Source organism: Ostrinia nubilalis, chromosome 19, assembly GCF_963855985.1.
Source record: "Ostrinia nubilalis chromosome 19, ilOstNubi1.1, whole genome shotgun sequence".
Classification (NCBI taxonomy): domain Eukaryota; kingdom Metazoa; phylum Arthropoda; class Insecta; order Lepidoptera; family Crambidae; genus Ostrinia; species Ostrinia nubilalis.
Window position 1 is genome coordinate 1,393,128 of NC_087106.1, and position 22,969 is coordinate 1,416,096.

Below are 22,969 nucleotides of genomic sequence, written 5' to 3' on the forward strand. Positions count from 1 at the left end.
GTGGAAAGCAAACCACGACTGTGAAAACGTAACTTACAAGAAAACAGAAAACAGCACGTATACCACTAGATCAGGAAGAACTGTCAAGCCAGTGGTTCAATTTTGTTAGATACGAACTCATCTTTATAAACATGTCACCATTTTTCACTACATAGATTTACTTTACAGTACAAATGTATTAACGTAGATATTTATTGTAATTAGCGCATCATTGTTTATTCCTATTTAAAGGGGGGAGTACTGTGCCGGTATGCACATAATTTAATCATTATCTTGATCACGTTCAGTGTCAGCAGATTTACCACGTAGTGTTAAGATGCTGTGACGTTATTTATCTTTTATCTGTATAAATACTCATGTGATATAATTAATAAATCAGACTAATAACAACCTTTGTCTCATTTATACGCTCCCCTACCATAACAAACTTCCCATCAGAAAACTTTCTGAAGAAGTTTCAGAATCCCACATCGTATAAATAATCACGTAGACCAACCAACAACCAGACCAACAACAACCTTTGTCTCATTCATACGGTCCCTACCATGGCACAGTAAGCGACATATCATAATCTCCAACAACTGGCAAGTTTTCAACTATTAAAGAACAGCTAATTAGTTGTTTTGAAGAATTGGAACAACAGCGGTTACATACTGTATAATCATCTATACAACTGTTATCAGATTTAGACCTGGGAGATCTGAAGCCATCACACCTTCAGCGCCGGATGCGGGAGTTAGGACGCGAGATATCTAATCGACGATAAAACTATTCGAGTTTTATGGCTCAGGTTATTATTACCATTTAATGTGAATTCTGTTTTGACCGTATCAGAAACTTCAGATTTAGACAAAATAAGCCAAATAGCTGATAAAATATTAGAGAATGCCAACATTAATGAAGTCAATGACAACGGCAACAAAATTCAAGAGACCAAACAATTGAAAATGTGTGCACTTTGTGTGTGCTCTCGTAGCACACACAAAGACGGAAGAAAACCATAATGGCAAAGATTCTGAAAATCATGACTATGGCCGCGTACGTTGGCAGTATCCTGTGCTGCGTATCCATTCACTCAATCAAGGGCATGATTGGGCTGATCCCCTACAAGGCAGACTGCACGTACCTGCTCAACGGGAGCCCGGTCTCTGCTGAGAGCCTAACGACACTGAGGTCATATGGTCTGATACAGGCTTCATGTTCAGACTGCATGACTAGTCATGTGTCCAAGTTTGAGGGGTGTGATGACTGCTGGATCTGCTCACACAATGAGGAAATAGCTGAATGCAGGTCTCGGGTTGTCCCAGTCATATGGTGCATCCTACAAAACCTGCGACTTCAGTATGGATTTCAAGTCACATTCGAGCTGTTTGGGGGCAGGCCTCTGTTGGAACTCTAAAGAATGCCAGCAGGGGGTCAGGCTATCAGCAGTCGGGCCTAAAGCCTACACACTCAACGATGCTCAAGTAGGCTGCAGGCTAGTGCCAAACATGGACGACCCTTGCACACATAGGCAGAAGTGTGTCTGGTATTACTGGGATATTGTGCCGGTGGTGGACAGGTGCGATGTAATATACCATTTGCTGGGAACAACTAAAATGGTCCACTACACACATAAGTCCATTGAAGGGAACGTGGTGTCATTTTCTCTATCACTGGAAAACCCACTGCTCACCGAGCCAGTAATAGTCCACCTTGGGTCGATAGATACTGAGTTTTACCCCACATACCCCAGCGTTAGGAAGCATGGAGAGATCCCACTTGGTGTGAATGCTGCCCTTAAGAATGAGGGGCTAGCTGGACTCTTAGGTGACCTGCAGCTCCCTCTCATGGGGGTGAACAACACTGCAAAATGGTCTTATCCGCTGCATGACATCATATGCCAACCGGACGGCAGAACAGTGGCCTGCAGCCCCCCCCCCCCCCCTTTACTCCACAACAATAGCAGAGAACTCAAGGCACGTTTTAGAGGGTTCATTTGATGACTCTGGCCTGCTCTTCAGACGAGTGAGAAACATCAGGGGAGTCATCAGCATGATGCTCAGAGCAGAACCCATAGTGGGTCAGGTGATAGAGCAGGCATCATGTGAGATAGAAGTGGAGTCAACCTATGGCTGCACCTCATGTGATGAAATGCCCTATGTCATAATCGGGCCACGCTCTGTTCAAAAGACTGGACTGGTGAGATTCGAGAGCAACTGTAGTTTCTACCTACCTGAGGTGTTCTGCTCTGATCAACCCCAGATCCTCAGGCTGACTCATCGGCCCGAATCATACAGTCTAAAGTTCAAAGACACCAATCAGACCATTGTCATCAACCTCAACTATGAGTTCTTGGGGCAAATTTATTTCAGAGGTGTTATGACCTACAAACCTGAAGAGACATTCTCAAGCAAGATGCGGCTGGCCATCCAAAGCCCAGATTTCCTAACCAGTTTGCAATATTCAATGATGGTGGGGTTCATCACAGCCACAACAGTCGGCCTCATTAAGGCCGCTCTGAGGTTCTGGGCGTTTAGGCAGGGGGCAAAAGAAGAGATCAGACCCCTTGCTTAAAATCCATAAAACACAAAGACTGTACTGTGCACTATTTGTAAACAGAATCATTTCTTATTTAATTGTGAATCATTTCGAGCTCTTCCTATTGAAACCCGTATCCAAAAGGCGTCAGAGGCCAAAGTTTGTTTAAATTGTCTTAGACCAGGTCATGTAGAAAATAAATGCAGTCTTGTGCCTTGTAAATATTGCAAAAGAATGCATAACACTCTTTTGCATTTACATGAATCAAACCCCACGCCTGGACCTTCTGTCCCAATTAACAATTTTGCAAATTCCACCGACATTAATAAGCAGATTACTACTCCGCCACATGTTTTGCTTTCCACAGCGATGGTGAAGGTGCTGGACAGCAAGGGCGCTTCAACAGTTCTTCAAAGAAACTTCTTAGTCGACAAGATAAACAGCTATTTAAATGCGCAGCCATATCCTTGGAATTCCGACAAAACGACAAATTATTAGGAACCCCCTATTATTTTGAATTGAACAATTGAAAGAAAGAAAGAAAGAAAATATTTTATTTGGCCCAACATATTAAATTATTACACAGTATACAGCTTGCAATACTTGCACATTTGTGGACAAAAATGGCATCCGCTCAGCATTGTGTCCTGCTCTGAGGTAGACCCCAGAACAGGACGCTGTTATTCTGCGGAGGCCATTGAATTAGAAGAACCCACACGTTCTGCGTGGCAGACTTTGCTCTATATCAAATAGTCAAAACTGCAACGATATTGTTATCAAAAATTTAGATTTTTCAGACTGTAGGCAGGAATACTACAAATTATTAAAATTGCATCAAAATCTTGTTGCTGCAAGAAATAAAATCAATTAATTTCATCTTGTGAGAAAATGATGTTTTTTTCATTCAACATTGTGAACATTGTTAGGAGAATAACGTTCTTTAGTGAATGCAGAGAAACTGCGTAAAATATAAATTTCAAATGGATGGAGTATAAGAAAAATAAAAATAAACGAACAGTTCTTGTTGAACGTTTTGATATTGCTGCTTGGAGACATCGTTTTACAACTAGAGTAGGAGGAACAAACAAGGTCCCAAAACCACCCCAACAGGAGGCAGCAGACAGAATTTCCTAGTCTTTTATCGATCAGACCTTACGATCAATCGGACACAAGAAAGCATGTCATCAAAAGGTATTGGGTCCTGGAGTGAACAGGTGGCCCTTGATTTACCTGCAGTAATTGATGATATCCCTCCTGGAGGCCTGCCCTATGACAATAACTTAATTCAATCAATGGGAGTCCCTGACCCAGGAGCCTATTTTGACCCGGATTGCCAAGTAGAGATTCCAGAGTTTTCGGCTACTGGGGAGGAACCTAGTCCCCAACCTGTTGACAAGGAAAGTCCTGCAACAAAAAAGAATCCTCAGCAGGAAGAAGGACAACAAAAACCTCCCCCTGACCCTATCAAGATCTTTAAGGCTAGATGGGGTGGGCTCCGGAAAGACTGCATTGAGCCCAAAACAACACGAACTGTAGTGATGACAATGAGGAAGGATGTCCTCACTTGCTTCAGAGACTCCAAGCTACTGGGGCAAGACACCCTAGATATGCTAGATCAAAACTGGGAGATGTTAGGGAGCGACAGGGTTTGCTCCTTTGTAGATCTGTTTCTGCAGAAAACTCCAAACCCTGCTTTGACCCAGAACACTGGCCCTTTTGCTTACCTGACAGGACTAATTGATTCAATGAGGGCAACTCAAAGTGACCTTTTCCTCAATTACATGGAGTCCCAAGCAACCATAACAGCTGACTTGAAGATGGCCGCAGCCTCCATATAGGGGTTTAGAAAATCAATCTCGGATGCTGAGAGTGTATGGCGAGCTCAATCATCTCTTTGCTCATCATACATGGCAAACTTGGAGAGTCAACTCAAATTACTCAAACTACATATTGAGACCCCTACAACACAAGCTCCCAAAATGTCGACCCCTCAACCAAAACCACAGTCTGCCTCCCTTTCCAATCCCCATTCCCCTTACCACTACATTAAAACATCCTCTGGCTATGACATTCAGTATGAAGGAGAGCAGACCCAAAAGATCAAGAATGTAATTACTCAAGTGAAATCAATAATGAACTCAGTGAGGATGCGTCCCCGCTAATTAGAGTACACCCAGAGGCAATCCATCTTCAATTCAAGGAAAAGTACAAATCGTGTAAGGACCCTCGGAAGGCAGTGGAAGCAATAATGATCAATCTGACACGGGGGATCAATTAAGAGTCTTCCCCTCCAACAGACCTCCGAAAAACCCACTCAACTGACCAAATTATAAATTATCAAAGAGGCAATCACCCCACCGCAGCACAAAAATCTCTTCGAAGAGATAAATGATGCAGCCAACTCCAGGGTGTGAGCGCTTCCTTTACTGACTGACTGAGTTTAATATTTTGTTTCTTTTCATTTGTAGCTACTGGATTGTGAATTGTGAGCTGTAGAAAACAAGCAGATCCCTGGTTCTCATAATAATGTTACTGCTGTTGGAGATAGGACCAGACCCCACGCTAAAGTTGCGTGACCATCCAAGAGCTGTGAGTATTTTTATAAACTCCTATCAGCGACCCATCCAAGTATAACCATTAAAATTTCTAAGCAAAGAGTTTGTCGTGTGCCCCGGCCCTCAAAGTGTCTTGTAAGCTTCAACGAAATTAATGTTAACTTTTCTATACTCAGATTACCGATCTCAAGATGTCCCATGGAAGGGACAAAGCGCCGAGTGCTTCGCGCGTTATTAAAGAAGCAGGGGTGTGCAGGAGCCGGGCTGGACTACACTTTTGTAATGATACGGGTCTATTTAGGGGTATTTATAAATATGTAAATAAAAATTATTAATAACTTCTTGGTATCATTGACGTAGAATAAGCTGACGCCACATAACGTCCAGTACAGTCTGTGGTACATAAGCGTACGGTCCATAACTTCGAAATGGAGCATCGCAGGGAGGTGATGAATACATTTTTATACTCAGGGGAAAAAGGTATATAATGCAATGTTTTCCAAGCTTCAGCCGTAAAGTCCAAATTATTTGACTATAAGAATGATCGGATGGTTCAAAAGTACGCACTGTGGCGCCCGTATCGCCTTAGCAGTTTTCATAGCATTGATCTACTTGTATCAATCTCGGCTGTTCATGTTCACATGCAGGCAGTGAAAACTTATTTTATCTCACGTAGTACATGTGGCGGGTTCGTTACTCCAGCTACACAGTTTTGTGGAAATGCAAGTTGATCTGCACGTGCGATAAGATGATAGCGGAAAACAAGTGTGAACGGCTCTTAATACGAACACACCTGTCACTTTCGGTTGAAGAGTGATACAGCATGAAGTTCGTAGCGTGAACGGCACGTTAGACGACGAACTTAAAACTCTATGACATGCATAGCGAGACGCGACTACGGTTAATATGGCTGGACCACACGGCGTACAAACCATACTGGACCTTTACACGTCAAGAGACGTCTGCACGACAGTTTCGACGCTCAATGTAAAAAAAAAAGTTGTATGAGTTTAGTGTCGCAACGTTCCTGTATTTCATCATTGGCTCTTATCTTAGTCTCGAAGTGCACGCCGTTCGCACGTGAATAAAAATGCAAATCCAAGGTGATAAACATCTGCATAACATAAAACATATTGTGGACATCTAACAATAATGGCCATGTGTGATAACACGTAGCAGCGATATCATAAATATTCATTTAAATGGCAATGCCAGATTTTGTATGGAAGGTGGCGTCTTTTTTTTATCGCGCGGCCATCGACCAAACTTTATTTTTTGATTACAGAATAGTGTAATAAACCAAACTTATTATCGCATGTATACCTCTAAACTCAGTCTGAACTGAGTTACGAGGATTAGAAGTTTGATGATTTTCATACTAGATTTGCTTTTTGCGCGCAAGTTTTGTAAGAAAGAAATTGCAACAAAATATTGCGCAATATTTTAATTGCGCTGATTCTGCTGCATACTGATGTCAGGAGCCTTTAATGGATGGTATTGTTTGTTTACACATACAATGTCACTATTTTGTTGCAATTTCTTACAAAACTTGCGCGCAAAAAGCAAATCTAGCATGAAAATCATCAAACTTCTAATGCTCGTAACTCACTTTAGACTGAGTTTAGAGGTATACATGTCATAGTAAGTTTGGTTTATTACACTATTTTGTAATCAAAAAACAAGGTTTGGTCGATGGCCGCGCGAAAAAAAAAAGACGCCAATTTCCGGCATTGTCTTTTAAACGTAAGATGTTAGCTGATGTCAGTAGCTGCTCTGAACGTCTGCCGTGTAGGACGCGCTCAGTCCGTAACGCTGTTTTAACAAAAGTCTTGTATCGTCGCAATGCATTCTCGGAAACGGAAAACATCACGGGCGCGGGAGCTGAGGGCAAAACATATTGTATGTAAACATATGTTCACGATAATAGATGTTTGCTTTGTACTGCACAGTCAAAGTCATCGCTCGCATATACAGAGGACACGTTATGTAATCGAAGTGCAGTATTAACAACAGTTATCGCGGCTACTATCAGTATTTCACTTCGCGGTCAAACTTTTTGGAACATACCTACAAGTCGGTCTACCCAGTTGATGCAATAGTACGAATTAAAGTCATGTTATCGACTACGATAGTTTATCAAAGTATCACACGTTGCATACAATTAAATGTATGACTTGTGGCCTTATAACCAGATATATTCCTATGTTTCGTGTAAATAAATTGACGGATTGATAAGTCTCGTGCCTATAAATTGGGAAACTGATAGCCTAGACCGACTCTCATCGTATGAACTTCTGAGACTGCAGAACGTATTCAACCGTCTCGCTGTTGGCTAGTGTTTTCCGCGTCATACGGAAACTATATTTCCTCTTAATCTCAATGAATTTGAAAGGAAAAAAGTCGACATCAAAACGCCGCCGCGTCTCTGAAAATACGGCTGCACCATCACCACCGCTCTCAACATCGAAGCAGCCAGTTATCTTCTCCTTGGAGATGATTCTCTACATGGCCAACTTCATGAGCTTCCAAGACTACAAACGGTTTGTTCAATCCTTTTATCCCGATAACTTCGTGAATGATCTCATTCGGAAAAAGTTGTGGGAGCTATCCACTTGAGAAGCCAATGGTGATCGAGTACAACTTCAACCCCTCAAGACCAAAAGAACATCACATACTGATGAACGTCAAATCTTTGTCACCTATTTTTGGTGGAATCATGTCTGAAACAATGAAGGAATTCACAGGGGTTCCTGAGCTAACGGATTTCATCGATGTGCACGTCCATTTGAATCAGTGCTCAAGACGTCAATTCGCTAGCTGCCCGTGTCACTTGGTTAACCCGAAAAGCCAAGATTTTGAAGCCTTCAGAAATCGTTCAAATCTGTCAGCCCCGAGCAACCTTCTATTGTGAACACCGCCTTCGGGTATATCGTCGCAGGCAGCAGTAACTCAATTGTAAATCAAAAACAAAACCAGGTGATATCTTTATTTTGTAGAGAATGCTCAAGAGAACAACGTATTTGACAGTGTCACAATTTTCCAAGCTGAAATGAAGGCCCGATTGGGTCTTCGAGAGGCTCTTGTGGGTAAGGTTCTAAACACTGAGTACACGGGCTCCGAGCTAGCTGCCATCAATCAAGTGAAGATGGTATGGGAACACTCGGGCTACAAAGCCGTCCTGTTCATGATCGCCTTCATAGAGGCCCGCAGTGCCGTTTTAGAAATAGAAGCAGTGCTAGATCAGGCTCTTGCCCTGAAATTCGCAATGGACCAAGCGAAGACCCAACCTCACTTCCCATTCTCGCGGGTTATCAACCCCAATGCACATCCCGAGCTTACACACAAGAACTACAATCATCTATACGTGGCTGCCATAGCCTATGCGAAAAAGATGAAGAGCGTGGGAGAGAACTTCCGCACGTCGGAGGCCATTAAGAGCAACCAGCTCTCCCTCATTAATAGATACCTGGAAGAAGACGCCAAGCTCTCCATCTCTGAGCCCTCAGATGCTGTGTTGGAGAAGATGCGCATTCTGGGCCTTGGGACCAGAAGACGCCGTCGACGTGACGGGGATAGCTCAGATGAAGAGGACGCAGAGCCCCGTCGCAGAAAGCGTAGGCACTAAGCTTCTGATAGGTGTCGCCATACAATTGTCTTTAAGAAAAACGAGTGAACAAGTGTTGCCACAATACTGACCCAAGAAGCCATGGATTATGAGGACGAGTATCCCTTGACCCTACCAACCGATAAGACAGGATTAACAGTTGCAGGAGTTGCCGGGGTGCCTACGACCATGCCCTTGAGCAAAAGAGGCGTGAGCACCAGAGGAAAAGCCAGGAAACCCCCTGAGAAAAATGCAAGATATAGAACTCATCCAATTTGTTCCTTGCCCCCTTAAACGTCGTGCCGTTGTCACAGTAGACATCGCTGGGCAAATTCCTTCTTGCAATAAAGCGCTTGAAGCACGCGAGAAAGCACTCGGTTGTCAAATCTGAGCAAAGTTCAAGGTGGATAGCCTTCGTGACGAAACATACGAATAGTGCAATGTAACCTTTTCCAATCACGGGTTTCCTGATGCGACTGTTTTTTACGGCAACCGGTCCAGCGAAGTCTACCCCGACCTTCTCAAACGGGCGGCATGCGTTGACTCGTGCTGAAGGCAAGGAACCCATCAGTTGAGTTGCTGCAGCGGCTTTCAATCTGTGACAGGTTACACATTTATGAATAACCTTTTTTACAGTGCGCAATCCATCAGGAATCCAAAATCTTTGTTTGATAGATGATAAAACCAGCCTTTGACTTGCATGCAGGAGCATAATGTGTTCATTCCTAATAATCAATTCGGTGATAATCGATTTTTTGGGCAATATTGCGGGGTGCCGATTTGCATAGGGAAGTAATGCATTTTGTAGCCGACCACCGACCCTAATAACACCGACACCGTCTATAAAAGGTGAAAGTTGCATCAAGCTACCTGTGACTTGTTTGCCAGATTGCAGAGACTTAATTTCATCTGGATAAAATTGATATTGTTCATGCTTCACTATCAACAGCAATGCATTGTCAAGTTCATCTGCGGTGACAAATCCTTTCCTTTTAACAGAGTTGGCCCCTATATTATTACAAAATCTAATGACGTATGCAAGAATTCTAGTCATTTTGTTTATACTCGAATACTTTTTTAGCCCATCAAAAATACTGCAATGAGTATCAACAGTTGTTGTACAAACAATTAAACTATTGTTCTTTTTTAATTCAGGTAGCTGTATCTCAGTTCGAGGAACTGGCAAGAATGCATAATTTCGATCATGCAAGAACGAAGGGCCGTGCCACCACGAAACATGGTTTTGTAGTTCGTGTGGTTGAATACCTCTGCTAAGACAATCTGAAGGATTATCACTGGTGTTAACATAATGCCACTCATAGCTGTGTGTGAGTTCCCCTATCGACCTGACTCTATTTGCGACGTATGTTTGCAACTGAGTGACGTCAGTTCTCAACCAGGCTAATACAATTTGCGAATCTGAGAAGAAATGAGTATCGTTGACTAAGAATTTTTTAAGTAACGTACCTTTTACTTTTTTAGCTAGCGTAGCCAATAATATCGCAGCATTCAGCTCAAGTTTAGGCATGGTAAGCTTTTTTTTACACGGATTTATACGTGACTTCGAACAAAGCAAATGCAAATGAACGTTACCTTGCTCGTCAATGGAACGCAATTTTTTTTTTTTTTTTTGGAAATAGGCTTTAAAAAAGCGCTTTTACACGTCCCAATATTAACCCTACCACTGCTTCGGGACAATAAATGGGCCAGTGCTGAGAAGAAGCAGCGCAAGAAACTCAGTCACTATTGTCAGCCTCCTTTTCAAGGTTTTACAGTCTTTAAAATATACAAATTATAGTCATAAGTATTAATGCGAGCTAGGTAGTTAAACATTCCAAACATTATTATCCTTTATATAATCATCAACTTTATAGTAGCCCTTTTTCATTAAGGTGCTTTTGATATGTGCTTTAAATTTATGAATGGACAATTCTACAACAGTTTGTGGTAATTTATTAAAAAGTTTAATACATTTCCCCATAAATGAATTACCAATCTTGTGCAGTCTGAAATTTGGAACGGCAAGTTTATTTTTGTTTCTTGTATTGAACTTGTGTAAATCACTCTTTCTAGTAAATTGCTCTATATTTTTGCGAACATATAAAAGGTTTTCATAAATGAACTGTGAAGCTACTGTCAGTATATTAATCTCCTTAAAGAATTCTCTCAAGGAAAATCGGGGTCCAAGGTTATAATAATATAATATAGGCAACACCCGTAAGCTACAGAAGATGCATCTGCAAATCCTATAAGCTGAATGCTTACTGCATTTATACTATACATATTTGGTTATACCTAATCGTAAGCATGTTACATTGTATCTTGTTTGTGGTGAGAAATAAATTCCATTTTTTATTTATTTATTTATTATTATTTTTTTATTTATTGGTTTGACACATCGCGGGATGTTAATGGTATTCATCTGTGAAAGATTTTTAACAAAGTCAAGCCACATTTGACGAATATTGTCTGGAGGAGTGGCGTCCCAGTCCGAATGAAATTTAATGAGTGAATAATTTATATCATTCTAAATATTAAAATTAACTTCTAACCCAAAAAACGTTTCGATCGCTAAAGCCTATCCACGCCTCAAGTTTATCGTCGTTGTCGGACCCGGAAGAAGTTGTTTTAACTGGACGTAGAATACCAGACAGAGTAAACATATTTGATGAACACGATGGTGAAAATTTCCGCGTCAGATATCGTGTTTCTAAAGCTTTTGGATTTAGAACCATTAACACAACGAAATTAAGCCATAGATGGCATAACCCAATTATTAATTTGTTTGAGATTCTTTGCCACTGGATCTTTTCAGCGGGTACTATAGGTGATTTAACCAATATTCACAAATCGACAGTATTCGATAGTATGTCGAATAAAACAGAGTGACGCGCAAGCTTGCAGATCTGAGCTCAGAATATATTAAAATGCCAGATAGGCAAGAGCTGAGAACAGTTGCAGAGAAATTCTATGAGATTATTGGATTTCCTGGGGTTGCAGGAGCCCTAGGTTGCATCCATATCAAAATAGTTAGCCGAGGAGGGTCGTAAGCTGAATTGTATCGTTGTAGAAAAGGGTAGTTCTCAATTAACGTTCAAGCTGTATGCGATGCTTCTCTAAAAATAAGAGATTGAATTATTCGATGGCTCGGATCTGTACACGATTCTACAATTTTCAATAATTCCCATTTGTGTGCAGATTTTGAAAAGGGAAAATATAGCCCATACCATTCATTAGGAGATAGTGGCTACTTTAATAAGAATTATTTGCTGACCCCTTTTTTGAACCCTCAAAATGGCGCAGAGGAAGCTTATAATAAAAGCCACATTTCCACCAGAAACACTGCGGAGAGATACTTTGGGGTACTTAAACGTCGCTGCCCATGCTTAGAAAAAGAAATTACTTTGAACAAAACTTCAACAGTTCTTCAGGTGATTGTGGCATGTGTGGTGTTACATTTGTATTGAGTTAAATGAAGTTGATCCTCCAAACGACATTGAAATTTCTAGATGAAAAACCAGGAAATAACAAATGGATCGACAAGATTCCAAGATAGTACAATTAATATCCCAGTCGTGCACTGCGAACGGACTATTTCAACTCCTTGGAAAGTCATCAGTAAACATACGGGAACAAGACGGACACAGTACCATATTATTTAATCAGCACAGCCAAAAACTGGAGATATAATTCAAAGCTTGGGAAAGCTATTGCAGGTGAGCAACGCATATGTAGTCAAATTACTCGTATATGTGGTCAGTGCATGTATGACCACATTACTACCGGCGATAATCGTGACACACTGAAGACGTTCTTAGTCGACAAGATAAACAGCTATTTAAATGCGCAGCCATATCCTTGGAATTCCGACAAAACGACAAACTATTAAGAACCCCTATTATTTTGAAATGAACAATTGAATTAGAAGAACTCGCACGTTTTCCGTGGCAGATTTTGCTCTATATCAAATAGTCAAAACTGCAACGATATTGTTATCAAAAATATAGATTTTTCAGTCTGTAGTCAGGAAAACTACAAATGATTAAAAATGCATCAAAATCTTGTTGCTGCAAGAAATAAAATCAATGAATTTCATGTTGTGAGAAAATAACGTTTTTTTCATTCAACATTGTGAACATTGTTAGAAGAATAACGTTCTTTAGTAAATGCAGAGAAACTGCGTATAATATTAATTTCAAATGGATATGAGCATAAGAAAAATAAAAATAAACGAATAGTTCTTGTTGAACATTTTGATATTGCTGCTTGGAGACTTCGTTATGAACAAGAAATTGTTGTTAAACGAGCGGAAGGAAAACCACTCATTTATTTAGATGAAACGTATGTATACAAAAATTATAAGCAAGAGGCAAAGTCCAATAAGTGCTTCACCGTAACCAAGGCATCTTGAACACAACTGACGACTAACGGCGACAGGTTTTTTAAGCAGCTCCAGTATATTAATAATGGACCGTTTTGTGGTATTTGGGACATCAGGAACCACCAGCACGCTACTATAAACCGTCGATTTTATAAGTGGAGCGCATCAGTTCACGCGTGCAAGTAGACATCTTGGGGACATCTGACAGGCGACTTTTTAATTGACCGGTAAATGTGTAGGCAACTTGTTTTACTACAATTTTATTAGCAATGGCGGCGTAGATAAATAATAAAGCGGAATTACATATTGCGTTCCGAGAATTTCCGACGAATAAAAACAATCCAACTGACCAACTTTATGGTAAGTAAACAGTAACCCCTTTACTAATAAAAAGTTACAGTTGCTGAACACTGTTTTAAAATGACATTTCCATACTAAACGTCACTTTAAAACACTGTTCAACGAGCGTGTAAGTTTTATTAGTAAGGGGGTACAAATATGAAATACAAACAAATACAACGACGTTATACCAAGAACCTGAGAACAATGCACTCTTTGAAATGTAATCGCACTTGGTCCACCAAACGTGATAAACGCTTCATGGAAAACAAGTATAACAATGAACAAACGCCCGTTACCAGAATTATGTATTGTCCACCTTAACAAAGGACAACTGATCGGCTGAAGTGTATGTCAGTATAACTATTGTTTAACAATGTTGGCAATTGGCTCACCATAGTGGTAGCAGAGCCGAGTAAAGCCTGTATTCGAAGTATAGAAACACCGCGACATTAAAACTTTCGCGAGTTAAAACCTGTTAAAATTATAACAGGTTTTATTAACTCGATAAGCGGTTAGGTAAATATTTGCCTGATGTTTCAACCGGGATGCACCGGCCGTGGTCAGCCTGTGACCACGGATCCCGTTTAAACCTGTTAAAATTAATTATACCGCAACGTTATGTTTCAACTTCGGGCATAATTATGTAAATTATTCTTAGTGTTTTTAAAAATCAAATACGCAGCTCGCCCATACATATTTTGTTCAGAAAAAAAAAAGTTTTGAAGATTGGAGTTTCTTTCATATAAAGTATACCAATTTGTATGAAGCACAAAAGCTGCAGGAAGAGTATTGAGACAACATTATGTACTTGAGTTTTTTCAATAGAAAAAAATTGTTATTTTGTTGATTTACCGAAAATATCAACTGATTCGAAAAAGTCAAGTGAAGAACAGAAGTGCAACTTAATGCAAGAATTTTATAAATAATGATTTTATACAACCACATCAATTACAATATTTCCCAAATTCCAAACATCTGACAAACTGGTTTAGTGAAAACATGCGGTAAGCCATAAAATATAATGTTTTGTTGCATCAGACAGAGAAGAATTCAAATCGTTCGAAAGCCTATGGTATGGCTATAAACATTCAGAATTTTATTGCTTTATTTTTATGGGACACAACGTTAAAAGTCGTTAAAACGTACTACAATATTCAGTCAGACTGTTTTCTAATGCAGAACGAGGTAAAGTTTGCAACCAGTAAGTGCAGAAATAAATGTTTTATGCATTTTTTTTTATTATTACTACCAAATGAGATATGAAATAAAGACCAAAGACAACACATTTAGAAACAACGAAGCCTTCTTCCTATACCAATATTTTAATTTAATCTTTATGTATTTCATAAAGAGATCTGCATAGATTAACTGTTGCTAAACATATTTTTCAGCATTATTATTTTTGACAATCATATTTTTTTTGCAAATAAATACACAACTACAACAACAACAACAACTGAAAATTTGTTTCAATTTCCATTTATAAAATTACTTCAATGAGAAAGCTAAAACCTGACCAACTCACATTTGAAGAACCACAAAATACAAGCCAACGACGACAGCAGACTGACATAAACGTTTAAGGTGAGGAAATGAGATTCCCACAGTAATATTTCCAGTCTCATAAAACCTGTTTGCCATAAGCAACCAAGTGAAACACGAGGGGACAACCAATAACAGGTTCAACATATTTTTATGACGCTTGAGAGTTTATATGCCGACACATGCACACAACATGTACATGATTTTTGATGTCATTTGTATCAATTGTATTGATTGAATATCTCCTCCATAAGGGCATTTTGTATCATAGATACAAAGAAAATTACACCAGACACACAGTTGATGTTTCTTTAGGTATTGCTCCTAATATTTTCCAGAAGCTTCATGATATCAGCCGCAGCGCACTCAGCATCTTTTTCTCTCATGGCATTAAGCTGTTCTGTTACATGTTTGCCGAAGAATCGATATGTTTCACGATTTGGCTCTTTGTTGACTAAAGGCTCCATGGATTTCACAAGATTGTCTATAACTTTTGTGCATTTGCTTGTCTGTACTTTAGAACAGACTGCTTTTCTCCGGGGCCTGTCGGTTCGTTGGCCCCGTTGCCTTATTCTCAGTAAGCCATTATCGTCAAAATCAGACTGGGATTCTTGCTTGACTTCGACTTGCTGTTCAACTGTGTATGGTGCTAATTGTCCAGATTGATAACCCTGTAAAGAAAAAAAAAATTACAGTATTTCAAGTCTTTCAAATATTTCAGAGTAAGTTTAGTTACAAAATGCTTTGGTATTATCAATTTGTTGATGATTTTTTTGCAGACCTAAGCAAAGACACGTACACGCAAGTCATCATACATTCAACTTTTTTACGCTTATGTTAAGTTAGTAGTAATTTAAATATTATCATTTAAAATAGAAAATACTACAAATTTTGGAATTAATTAATTGTTACACGCACCTCATATTTGACATCGTCACTTCTTGCCACTTCTCGTAGAAACTGCAATGGTTTCCACAGCGGCCAGCAAGGGACGTACACCTGATCCAATGTCTGCGCTGTCTCCTTCGACCTTTCCACTCTCCGGAGGTTGTGATTGAACGTGCTGCGGATGTTCACCCAACGGTCTCTGACTGAGCGAGCTGAAATGTTAAAATAATTTTATAAAATATTGACTAAAAATTGGATCAACCAACTTAAATAACTCTAACACAAATTAAATGTCTCAGCTACCCACATGTGAGTTATGTGTGCCCAGAACTAAGTATTCACAACTAAATAAGATTAAAATGTCGAAGCATATCTCGACCGTTTTCATGTTTCGAAATAAAGTATGCGTACGTGACCTACGTGACAAAGACGAATGAAAATTATGAAATGGACACACGCGTAACACGAGAGCCGTTATAGAGCTAATATGTGTGATCTTATTCAGGCGCGATAAGGGCGAAATTAAAAATGCATATTTTGCAATACACAGTTACAGTCTGTCCTATGAACAAAGGAATGTGCTTACCAGTGAATCCACGCCCCAGCCGAGCCGCAAACTCTGCGAACGCCTTGTACTTCTGCTGAATATGGTGATTTGTATTGCCAACAGGCTTCCAAACGAATTCTCTTTCGCGAATGAAATCAACCAATTCGAGCTCCAACTTGCGAGTCCAATAGCAAGAGCTTGGTGGCATTTTCAGTTAATAAAGGTTGCAATCTTTTGTTCAAAACGCGGTACGATTTTGTGTGAAAATAGATCAAATAAAAGAATGAAAAGAAAACTAAATTTTTCAATCCGTCTGTGCCACAAGTTTATGCACACGCACGGTCGGTACGCTGCGCTTGAAATGAATGAATAAAATAAATGAAATGAATGAAAGAAAGAGCAGTGTTGCCAGTCCGGTCTTGTCAGATATTACCAAAAATAAAATAAAAAAACCTGTTTCAATAAAAAGTAACCTTTCATATTTTTTTTACTGGAAAGGTATTAAAAGTTGATAGAATAGAATTTAGTTGCATTAACTTTCAGAAACATCGACGAGTATTTGAGCACTTGCTCGCATTACTTGATTTATTCATATTTATATGTTACAGTCAATCATAATCGGTAAAACAAAACCACTTTTGACTGCAAAATTCAATCAAAAGTTATTATTAGTGAAAATTAATTGGAAATCATTAAAAAATTTAAAATGTCACGTTTCAATTGAAATAATTTGTAAATTGACATTAGTAAATATTTTTTATTCATTAACCTTTACGTAAAAATTAATTCTACAAATTCGAAAAAATCACCTAAAAGTAGGTAACCAATGCAGCTCAAAAATCAGCTAAAGGTTACAAAAGTAACCTTCTGGCAAGACTGAAAGTAACAGTGTTGCCATCTCACAGAATAATTTTTTTGCTTCTAAATAAATCACCAGAATTCACTAAGTAATTTTTTGTCGAGTCAAAAATTATATTTTAACTGTGCGGCGGGGGCATCATATCTCATCATGCCATGAGTTAGTACTATCTATTAACAACCATCTTCTTGGAAACGGTAGCGAGGAGCCGGATGCCGGATCATCAGTTTTGTCGGACTTTTTTTGATTAAAAAAAGTACCTATTTAGAATTGCTTCCAATAATAGTAATTACATCAGCCGGGAGTTAACTGAAACAGTTTTTCTTCATTAACTTTAACTGATTTCTACTTCCAAAACATGTATTTTTTACTCGGCGGTGTATATTTTACTTTAACCAGGAATACCAGGATCCAAAACTCACTAGAAGTCATCAAATAATTTTTTAGTTTTTTTTTTAGAATATCCCTGTCCATCCCTAAAATTCATTAGATCTAGTAACAAAATCGCTAAGGTGGCAACACTGGAAAGAAGAACGAACGAACATGGCAGGCGCGCGCAGTTAAAGTGATGTGCTACGTAATGCGTGACTCGAGTCAGTTTCGATTCCTACAACTCGCTTATTCGGATACCAATATAATAATTTTGAAAAAAGTAAAAAAAAATTGATTCTTAGATATTTGAAGATTTGATTCTTAGATATGCATGTACCTCCGTCGCATGTTTTATATTTTCTGGTTTTTTGATCTAGACAGTCCTGGCCCTGGGCCCCGATTGCGCTAATGTGTAATGTCTCCAATTCATTCACACCTCCATCTACAGTCGTGCTCCATTTTAATTTCAGCTGAAGTGCAATTCGGTATCACGGTAAAGTTCACGCACGAACAAAAATGAAAGTGCATAAAGCACTTTCCATTAAAAGTCTGAACACCTTTTGAAACTAAAATTTCTAAAACAGCAAATATTCGTGAAGCGTTTGAGATAATGTAGCTTTCTGTCAGTTTTTACGTAAAGGCGCAACTGCGCTCCTATTACGTTACAGTTTCGTTTGAACTAGCTTTCAAAACGATATACCTCCATAGTATCGCGGCGATACAGATTTGTCAAAAAGCTGATTGTCGTTCGTCGTCCAATCGCGTTGCAGCTGAAAATTATTACCGCAATCTAGGCCTAGGCAGTGTAAAAAGGTGAGTTGTAATTTTTAAAAGGTCTTCGCTCTGGCGATTGTATGACGAAAGGGATTTGATTTTCGAAGCGATCAAAAAGTGCTAGTATTCGACTTAGTCCGAATAAACCGCAGAATCGATGCACGATTCGAATACCGAATAACTCGACTCACCAAAACAGCGAATATAGATTTTCAAGAACACCCTAGCGCCGTTTTGACAGCTATCCAAAACATTGCCGCAGCGCTAGTATCGTTTAGCATGAAACTTTCTACCATTCAAGTTCAATGTTCGAAGACGAATAGAGTTCCGTTAACAGACGGTAGATGGAGTAGTTGGCATTCTATTAACTGTGAACCTTGTTATGAAATAGTAATGTCAAACGAATATAGATGTCTCTTTTTACGTAGATTATTGTTTATTTAATGCAGTTATGAAAAATAGTGTATTTTTTTTCGTTGAAATGCTATCGGTTTGCTCTTACTATAGGAGCTAGTGGGTTACTCCGAGCGCAAGGCAGTGTTAAGATAAGATAAGATAAGATAAGATAATTTGTTTATTTGCACAGAAACATGGTACAGTCTTTCCGGGTTATTTAGTGTTAATTATTATTTATTGAATTCTTTGAGATGGCTAACTATGTAATGGATGAATGTGTGAAAGCTGTTATTGGTTTCGTCTTTTTTAATTTTTCGTCAAAATAGTGTATTAGATTAGAATGTATAAATATTTAGTAGTAGTGTCTATGACCAGGTTTTTGAATTGAGATTTCCAGCTTGAGCGTGCTCTATATCAAAGGATGAATTTAATAATGAAAAGTTCATAGCCAAAATCTCAATTCAGTAACACAAAATCGTCGTGATAATGGATGGGTGTGCGCGACACACATTAAGCCAGCCTTTCCCAAAGTAGGCTACAACGCCCTCTTGTGGGGGCGCTGCAGGTGTAAAGAGAAGCGGTAAGAGACCCATAATAAAAATCGGAGTAGAGGCTTGGAGGGCGATTAATTGTAATTTTATCTACTAAGACATTGGTTCCCAAAGTGGGGGGCGCGCCCCACGTGAGGTAAGTATAAAAAAGCTGCGACCGCTGAGAGAATGCATTCCAGACTGCTCGATACGACCAATAAATAATCTTCACTGGAGAAGGGGGGCGCGGAATTTTTTGTATGGTCGAAAGGGGGCGCGTCTCAAATAAGTTTGGGAACCAATGTACTAGGATGACTCTTAGGTTGAGTTGCACCATCTTCTTCTTTTATTTTGGCAACGACTTGGTTTTGAAAACCATGATTTCGCCAATGTCACGTAAACAGCTTTGACTTTAATAAACATCAAAAATTTGTCAATCTCCATACAAAAAAACACCGGTTATTGTATGTAATTAATGTTAAAATAAGATGGGGCAATTCAGCCTTAGACACTAAATGAGCTCTCGACTACAAATGGGGGCGCTAAAAATAGTTTATTCTCAAAGTGGGCAGTAGACAAAAATATTAATAAGTTTGGGAACCCCTGCATCGAGCCGTTAACAGGGTACATTAGGGGGCGTCCATAAATTACGTGAGGCTTTTAGGGGGGGGAGGGGGTCAACAAAAACCTCACCAAATCTCACGTGGGGGAGAGGGGGAGTCTCGGGAAATATCACGTATTTTTTTCCATAAGAAATAGAGAAATAGAGTTTGCTAGAAAACTGGGTTAAATCTTAAGTAAAAAAATTGGCCAAGTGCGTGTCGTGCCACGCGCAGTGTAGGGTTCCGTAGTTGTCCGTCGTTATCACAATATATTTCAGAAGTAAGCAATTACTTCATCTAAAGTCACTTTTAATATTTTCTTCTAAGGAATTTTTATTAGGTATGAAATTTTATAATACACGAGTAAAACGACTATTACTCTTGAACTAACTGATCTATCTTAACCGCTATAGTTTTCCTTGAAAGTTCATAAAAAGCACTATAATCTTGAATTTTTCCAGATTTATCAAGCCAACAGTTAAGTTTTTAGCGGGGGGGACGCCCTACTCGGACAAAAATTTGCACTTTAAACTTAATATTTTGCAAACGGATTCCTAAATCGAAAAATGGTCTTAGAAAACCCTAAGCCATTTTAAAAGACCTATCCAACGATACCCCACACGATGGGGTAGAAGACGAAAAAAAAATCATCCCCACTTTAAATGTAGGGGAGCTAGCTACCCTAGATTTTTTTTTTTTTTTTTTCAAAATTTTATTCTACCCTTTTGTCGGCGTGATTAATATACATAGCTCTACAAAATTACAATAGTTCCAATAGTTTCCAAGCAAAACCTCGGACAGACAGACAGCCAGACATATCGAAACTATATCGGGTTCCTTGTCAGGACTAAAAAATGATATTTGTATGATGATATTGTCATTTTATTCTATACAGTCTAAACAAATAAAACTAAAAATGCTTCCGTCTGCATGTGTGAATACTAAAATGCAGAATAAATGACGAAATTAAAAAAAATATAAAACAAGTTCTTTTTTTATCAAAATCGATTTTGCTATATTATTAGTGATTTTGTAGAAAGGAACAATTAGACTGGGTACTTCTGTAAAAAAACAATGTGACCCTAGTACTAACACTACACGTGTTTTTCTGGATCTATTCGTAATCAGTGGGCTTAGTGCGACTTTACACAATCGTCATCCGCTAGCGACTGTGTAAAAAATGACGTACATTAAATGTATGATGATTGTACAGCGTCCCTAGCAGATACTTTCAAGAACTAAAATCTTTAACTTTATAGATCTTTTTGATGCACTCGTTAGCGACAACGTTAAAGCACACAAAAGAAATGTTTCTCAGTTATATTACTCCAAAACTATTAAATTTCGGATTTTTTTTAATATCACGTGAGATTTGGGGGTGGGGGAGGGGGTCAGGCAAAATCTCACCAAATCTCACCAAGGGGGGCGGGGGGGTTGAAAAATAGCCAAAATTGTCTCACGTAATTTATGGACGCCCCCTTACCGCTTATCGCTGACTTTATGCCTTCCTGCTAGTCGGCCGAGTTTTTGAACTCTGTAACCGCCTCTGTGGTCTAGTGGTAAGACCTACTTCAGACGCAGAGGTCTCGGGTTCGATTCCCAGTGGGTGCAGATTTTTCTGTTCGATTTGGTTGGTGGTAGGGCTTGTTCTAAGTCCGCCTGGCTAGCTACCACCATCTTACCTAAGTCTGTCGCCATAAGAACAATATTAACAACATTGTTGTGTTCCGGCAGTTAGAAGTAAGATAGCCAGTTCCTGAGTGGTTGAGGATTCCGGGTAAAGCTCGCTTCCACCTTCGGCCTAATCATCACTTACCATCAGGTGAGATACAGGCCAAGAGCTGCCTCGTTGGGAATAAAAAAGAAAAAACATGCTGCACCAGTTATAACAACCCTTTCGAATTAACATATTTATTTATTTAAAATCTTTATTGCACACAAAAAATAGTGGTACAACAGGCGAGCTTAATGCCATGTAGCATTCTCTTCCAGCTAACCAGAAAATTAGACAAAACAGAGAATTTAAGTAGGCGGTGCAAAATAGTACAAATACTAAAAACTTAACATAGTAAATAAGTAAAGACTAATGTAAGGCGTCAAAATGAACCAAAATGTATTTTTTTGTGTTCTGCAGTAATCTCTTGTGTTTATTTATGACTGTTGTTCAAACTCTTTATTAATAAATAGGTGTGTCCCTTTTCAGGGTCCCTTTGAGAAGAAGAGGCGGAAGAAACTTGCTATAGAAAATGACGCACAGAATCATCAAGGTAAGCCATGGTATCATAAAGGTAGTATCTATACTTAGTTAGTATACTAATTTACTAGGCTATTATTGGCAATGAAAATGTGTAGCCTGATGCGCCCTAACTTCGAACTCCTCCAGTAATTTCATCGCGGGTCCTATGACAGTTTAACTTAGTAGGTAACCCCCGGGACGAACTTTCATTGGTTGGGTTTTTATTAGCTTTCAAGCTGTTAGATCTTTTCTACACAGGGAACGAGAGGTGGGGACAGTCCCGTTATTTGTTTTGTACCAATGAATTCCAATGAGCATTGTTGCAGCATACGCCAAGTTCGCTTAAGTAACCGGTCTCTTAATTCAAATGGCCCATTAGCCAGTCTGGCCTATGTAAGCAGTCTTGTCTCGATCCGTTGGAAGTTTCCTTTCTCACATTTACACTGATCAGTGTGTCCATGATGACGTTACGAGGTAGGAATTGACTTTTACTTTTCCTAACTGTCATGTCCGTATATAGGTAACTAGCTTTCCGCCCGCGGCTTCGCCCGCGTGGAATTTTGTCTGTCACAGAAAAACTTTATCGCGCGCGTCCCTGTTTGAAAAACCGGGATAAACACTATCCTATGTCCTTTCCCGGGACTCAAACTATCTCTATGCCAAATTTTATCAAAAGTGGCTTAGGCGTGAAAGCAAGACAGACAGACAGACATTCGCATTTATAATATTAGTATAGTATAGTAGTTACCTAAGTATAGTTCATAGTATAGAAGTATAGACTAGTTACTTTCTTCTGTGACAGACGTCATTAGGCTCCTGGC

The 22,969-nt window shown here is 39.2% G+C and overlaps 2 protein-coding genes across 2 annotated transcripts; one reads left to right on the plus strand and one right to left on the minus strand.

The window, feature by feature from the left end:
• The first annotated feature begins 1,871 nt into the window (after positions 1 to 1,871).
• Positions 1,872 to 11,042, plus strand: LOC135081037 (uncharacterized). The gene is made up of 2 exons (XM_063975761.1): positions 1,872 to 5,109; positions 5,252 to 11,042. The coding sequence occupies exon 2, from the start codon at positions 8,125 to 8,127 to the stop codon at positions 8,698 to 8,700; it is 576 nt and encodes a 191-aa protein (XP_063831831.1). The 5' UTR covers positions 1,872 to 5,109; positions 5,252 to 8,124; the 3' UTR covers positions 8,701 to 11,042.
• Positions 11,043 to 13,317: 2,275 nt separating this feature from the next.
• LOC135081036 (uncharacterized) lies at positions 13,318 to 16,734 on the minus strand. The gene is made up of 3 exons (XM_063975760.1): positions 16,419 to 16,734; positions 15,863 to 16,044; positions 13,318 to 15,615 (listed from the first exon to the last, which is right to left on the minus strand). The coding sequence occupies exons 1-3, from the start codon at positions 16,585 to 16,587 to the stop codon at positions 15,256 to 15,258; spliced, it is 711 nt and encodes a 236-aa protein (XP_063831830.1). The 5' UTR covers positions 16,588 to 16,734; the 3' UTR covers positions 13,318 to 15,255.
• Between the last annotated feature and the right edge of the window lie 6,235 nt (positions 16,735 to 22,969).

Bases quoted from the DNA above. Each gene is read 5' to 3' on its own strand.
- LOC135081036 (XM_063975760.1), bottom strand. From the start codon at position 16,587: ATGCCACCAAGCTCTTGCTATTGGACTCGCAAGTTGGAGCTCGAATTG. The intron at 16,045-16,418 runs GTAAGCACATTC...TTAACATTTCAG, and splicing joins GCTGGGGCGTGGATTCACTG to CTCGCTCAGTCAGAGACCGT. The intron at 15,616-15,862 runs GTGCGTGTAACA...TTTTCTTTACAG, and splicing joins GTGACGATGTCAAATATGAG to GGTTATCAATCTGGACAATT.
- LOC135081037 (XM_063975761.1), top strand. From the start codon at position 8,125: ATGAAGGCCCGATTGGGTCTTCGAGAGGCTCTTGTGGGTAAGGTTCTA.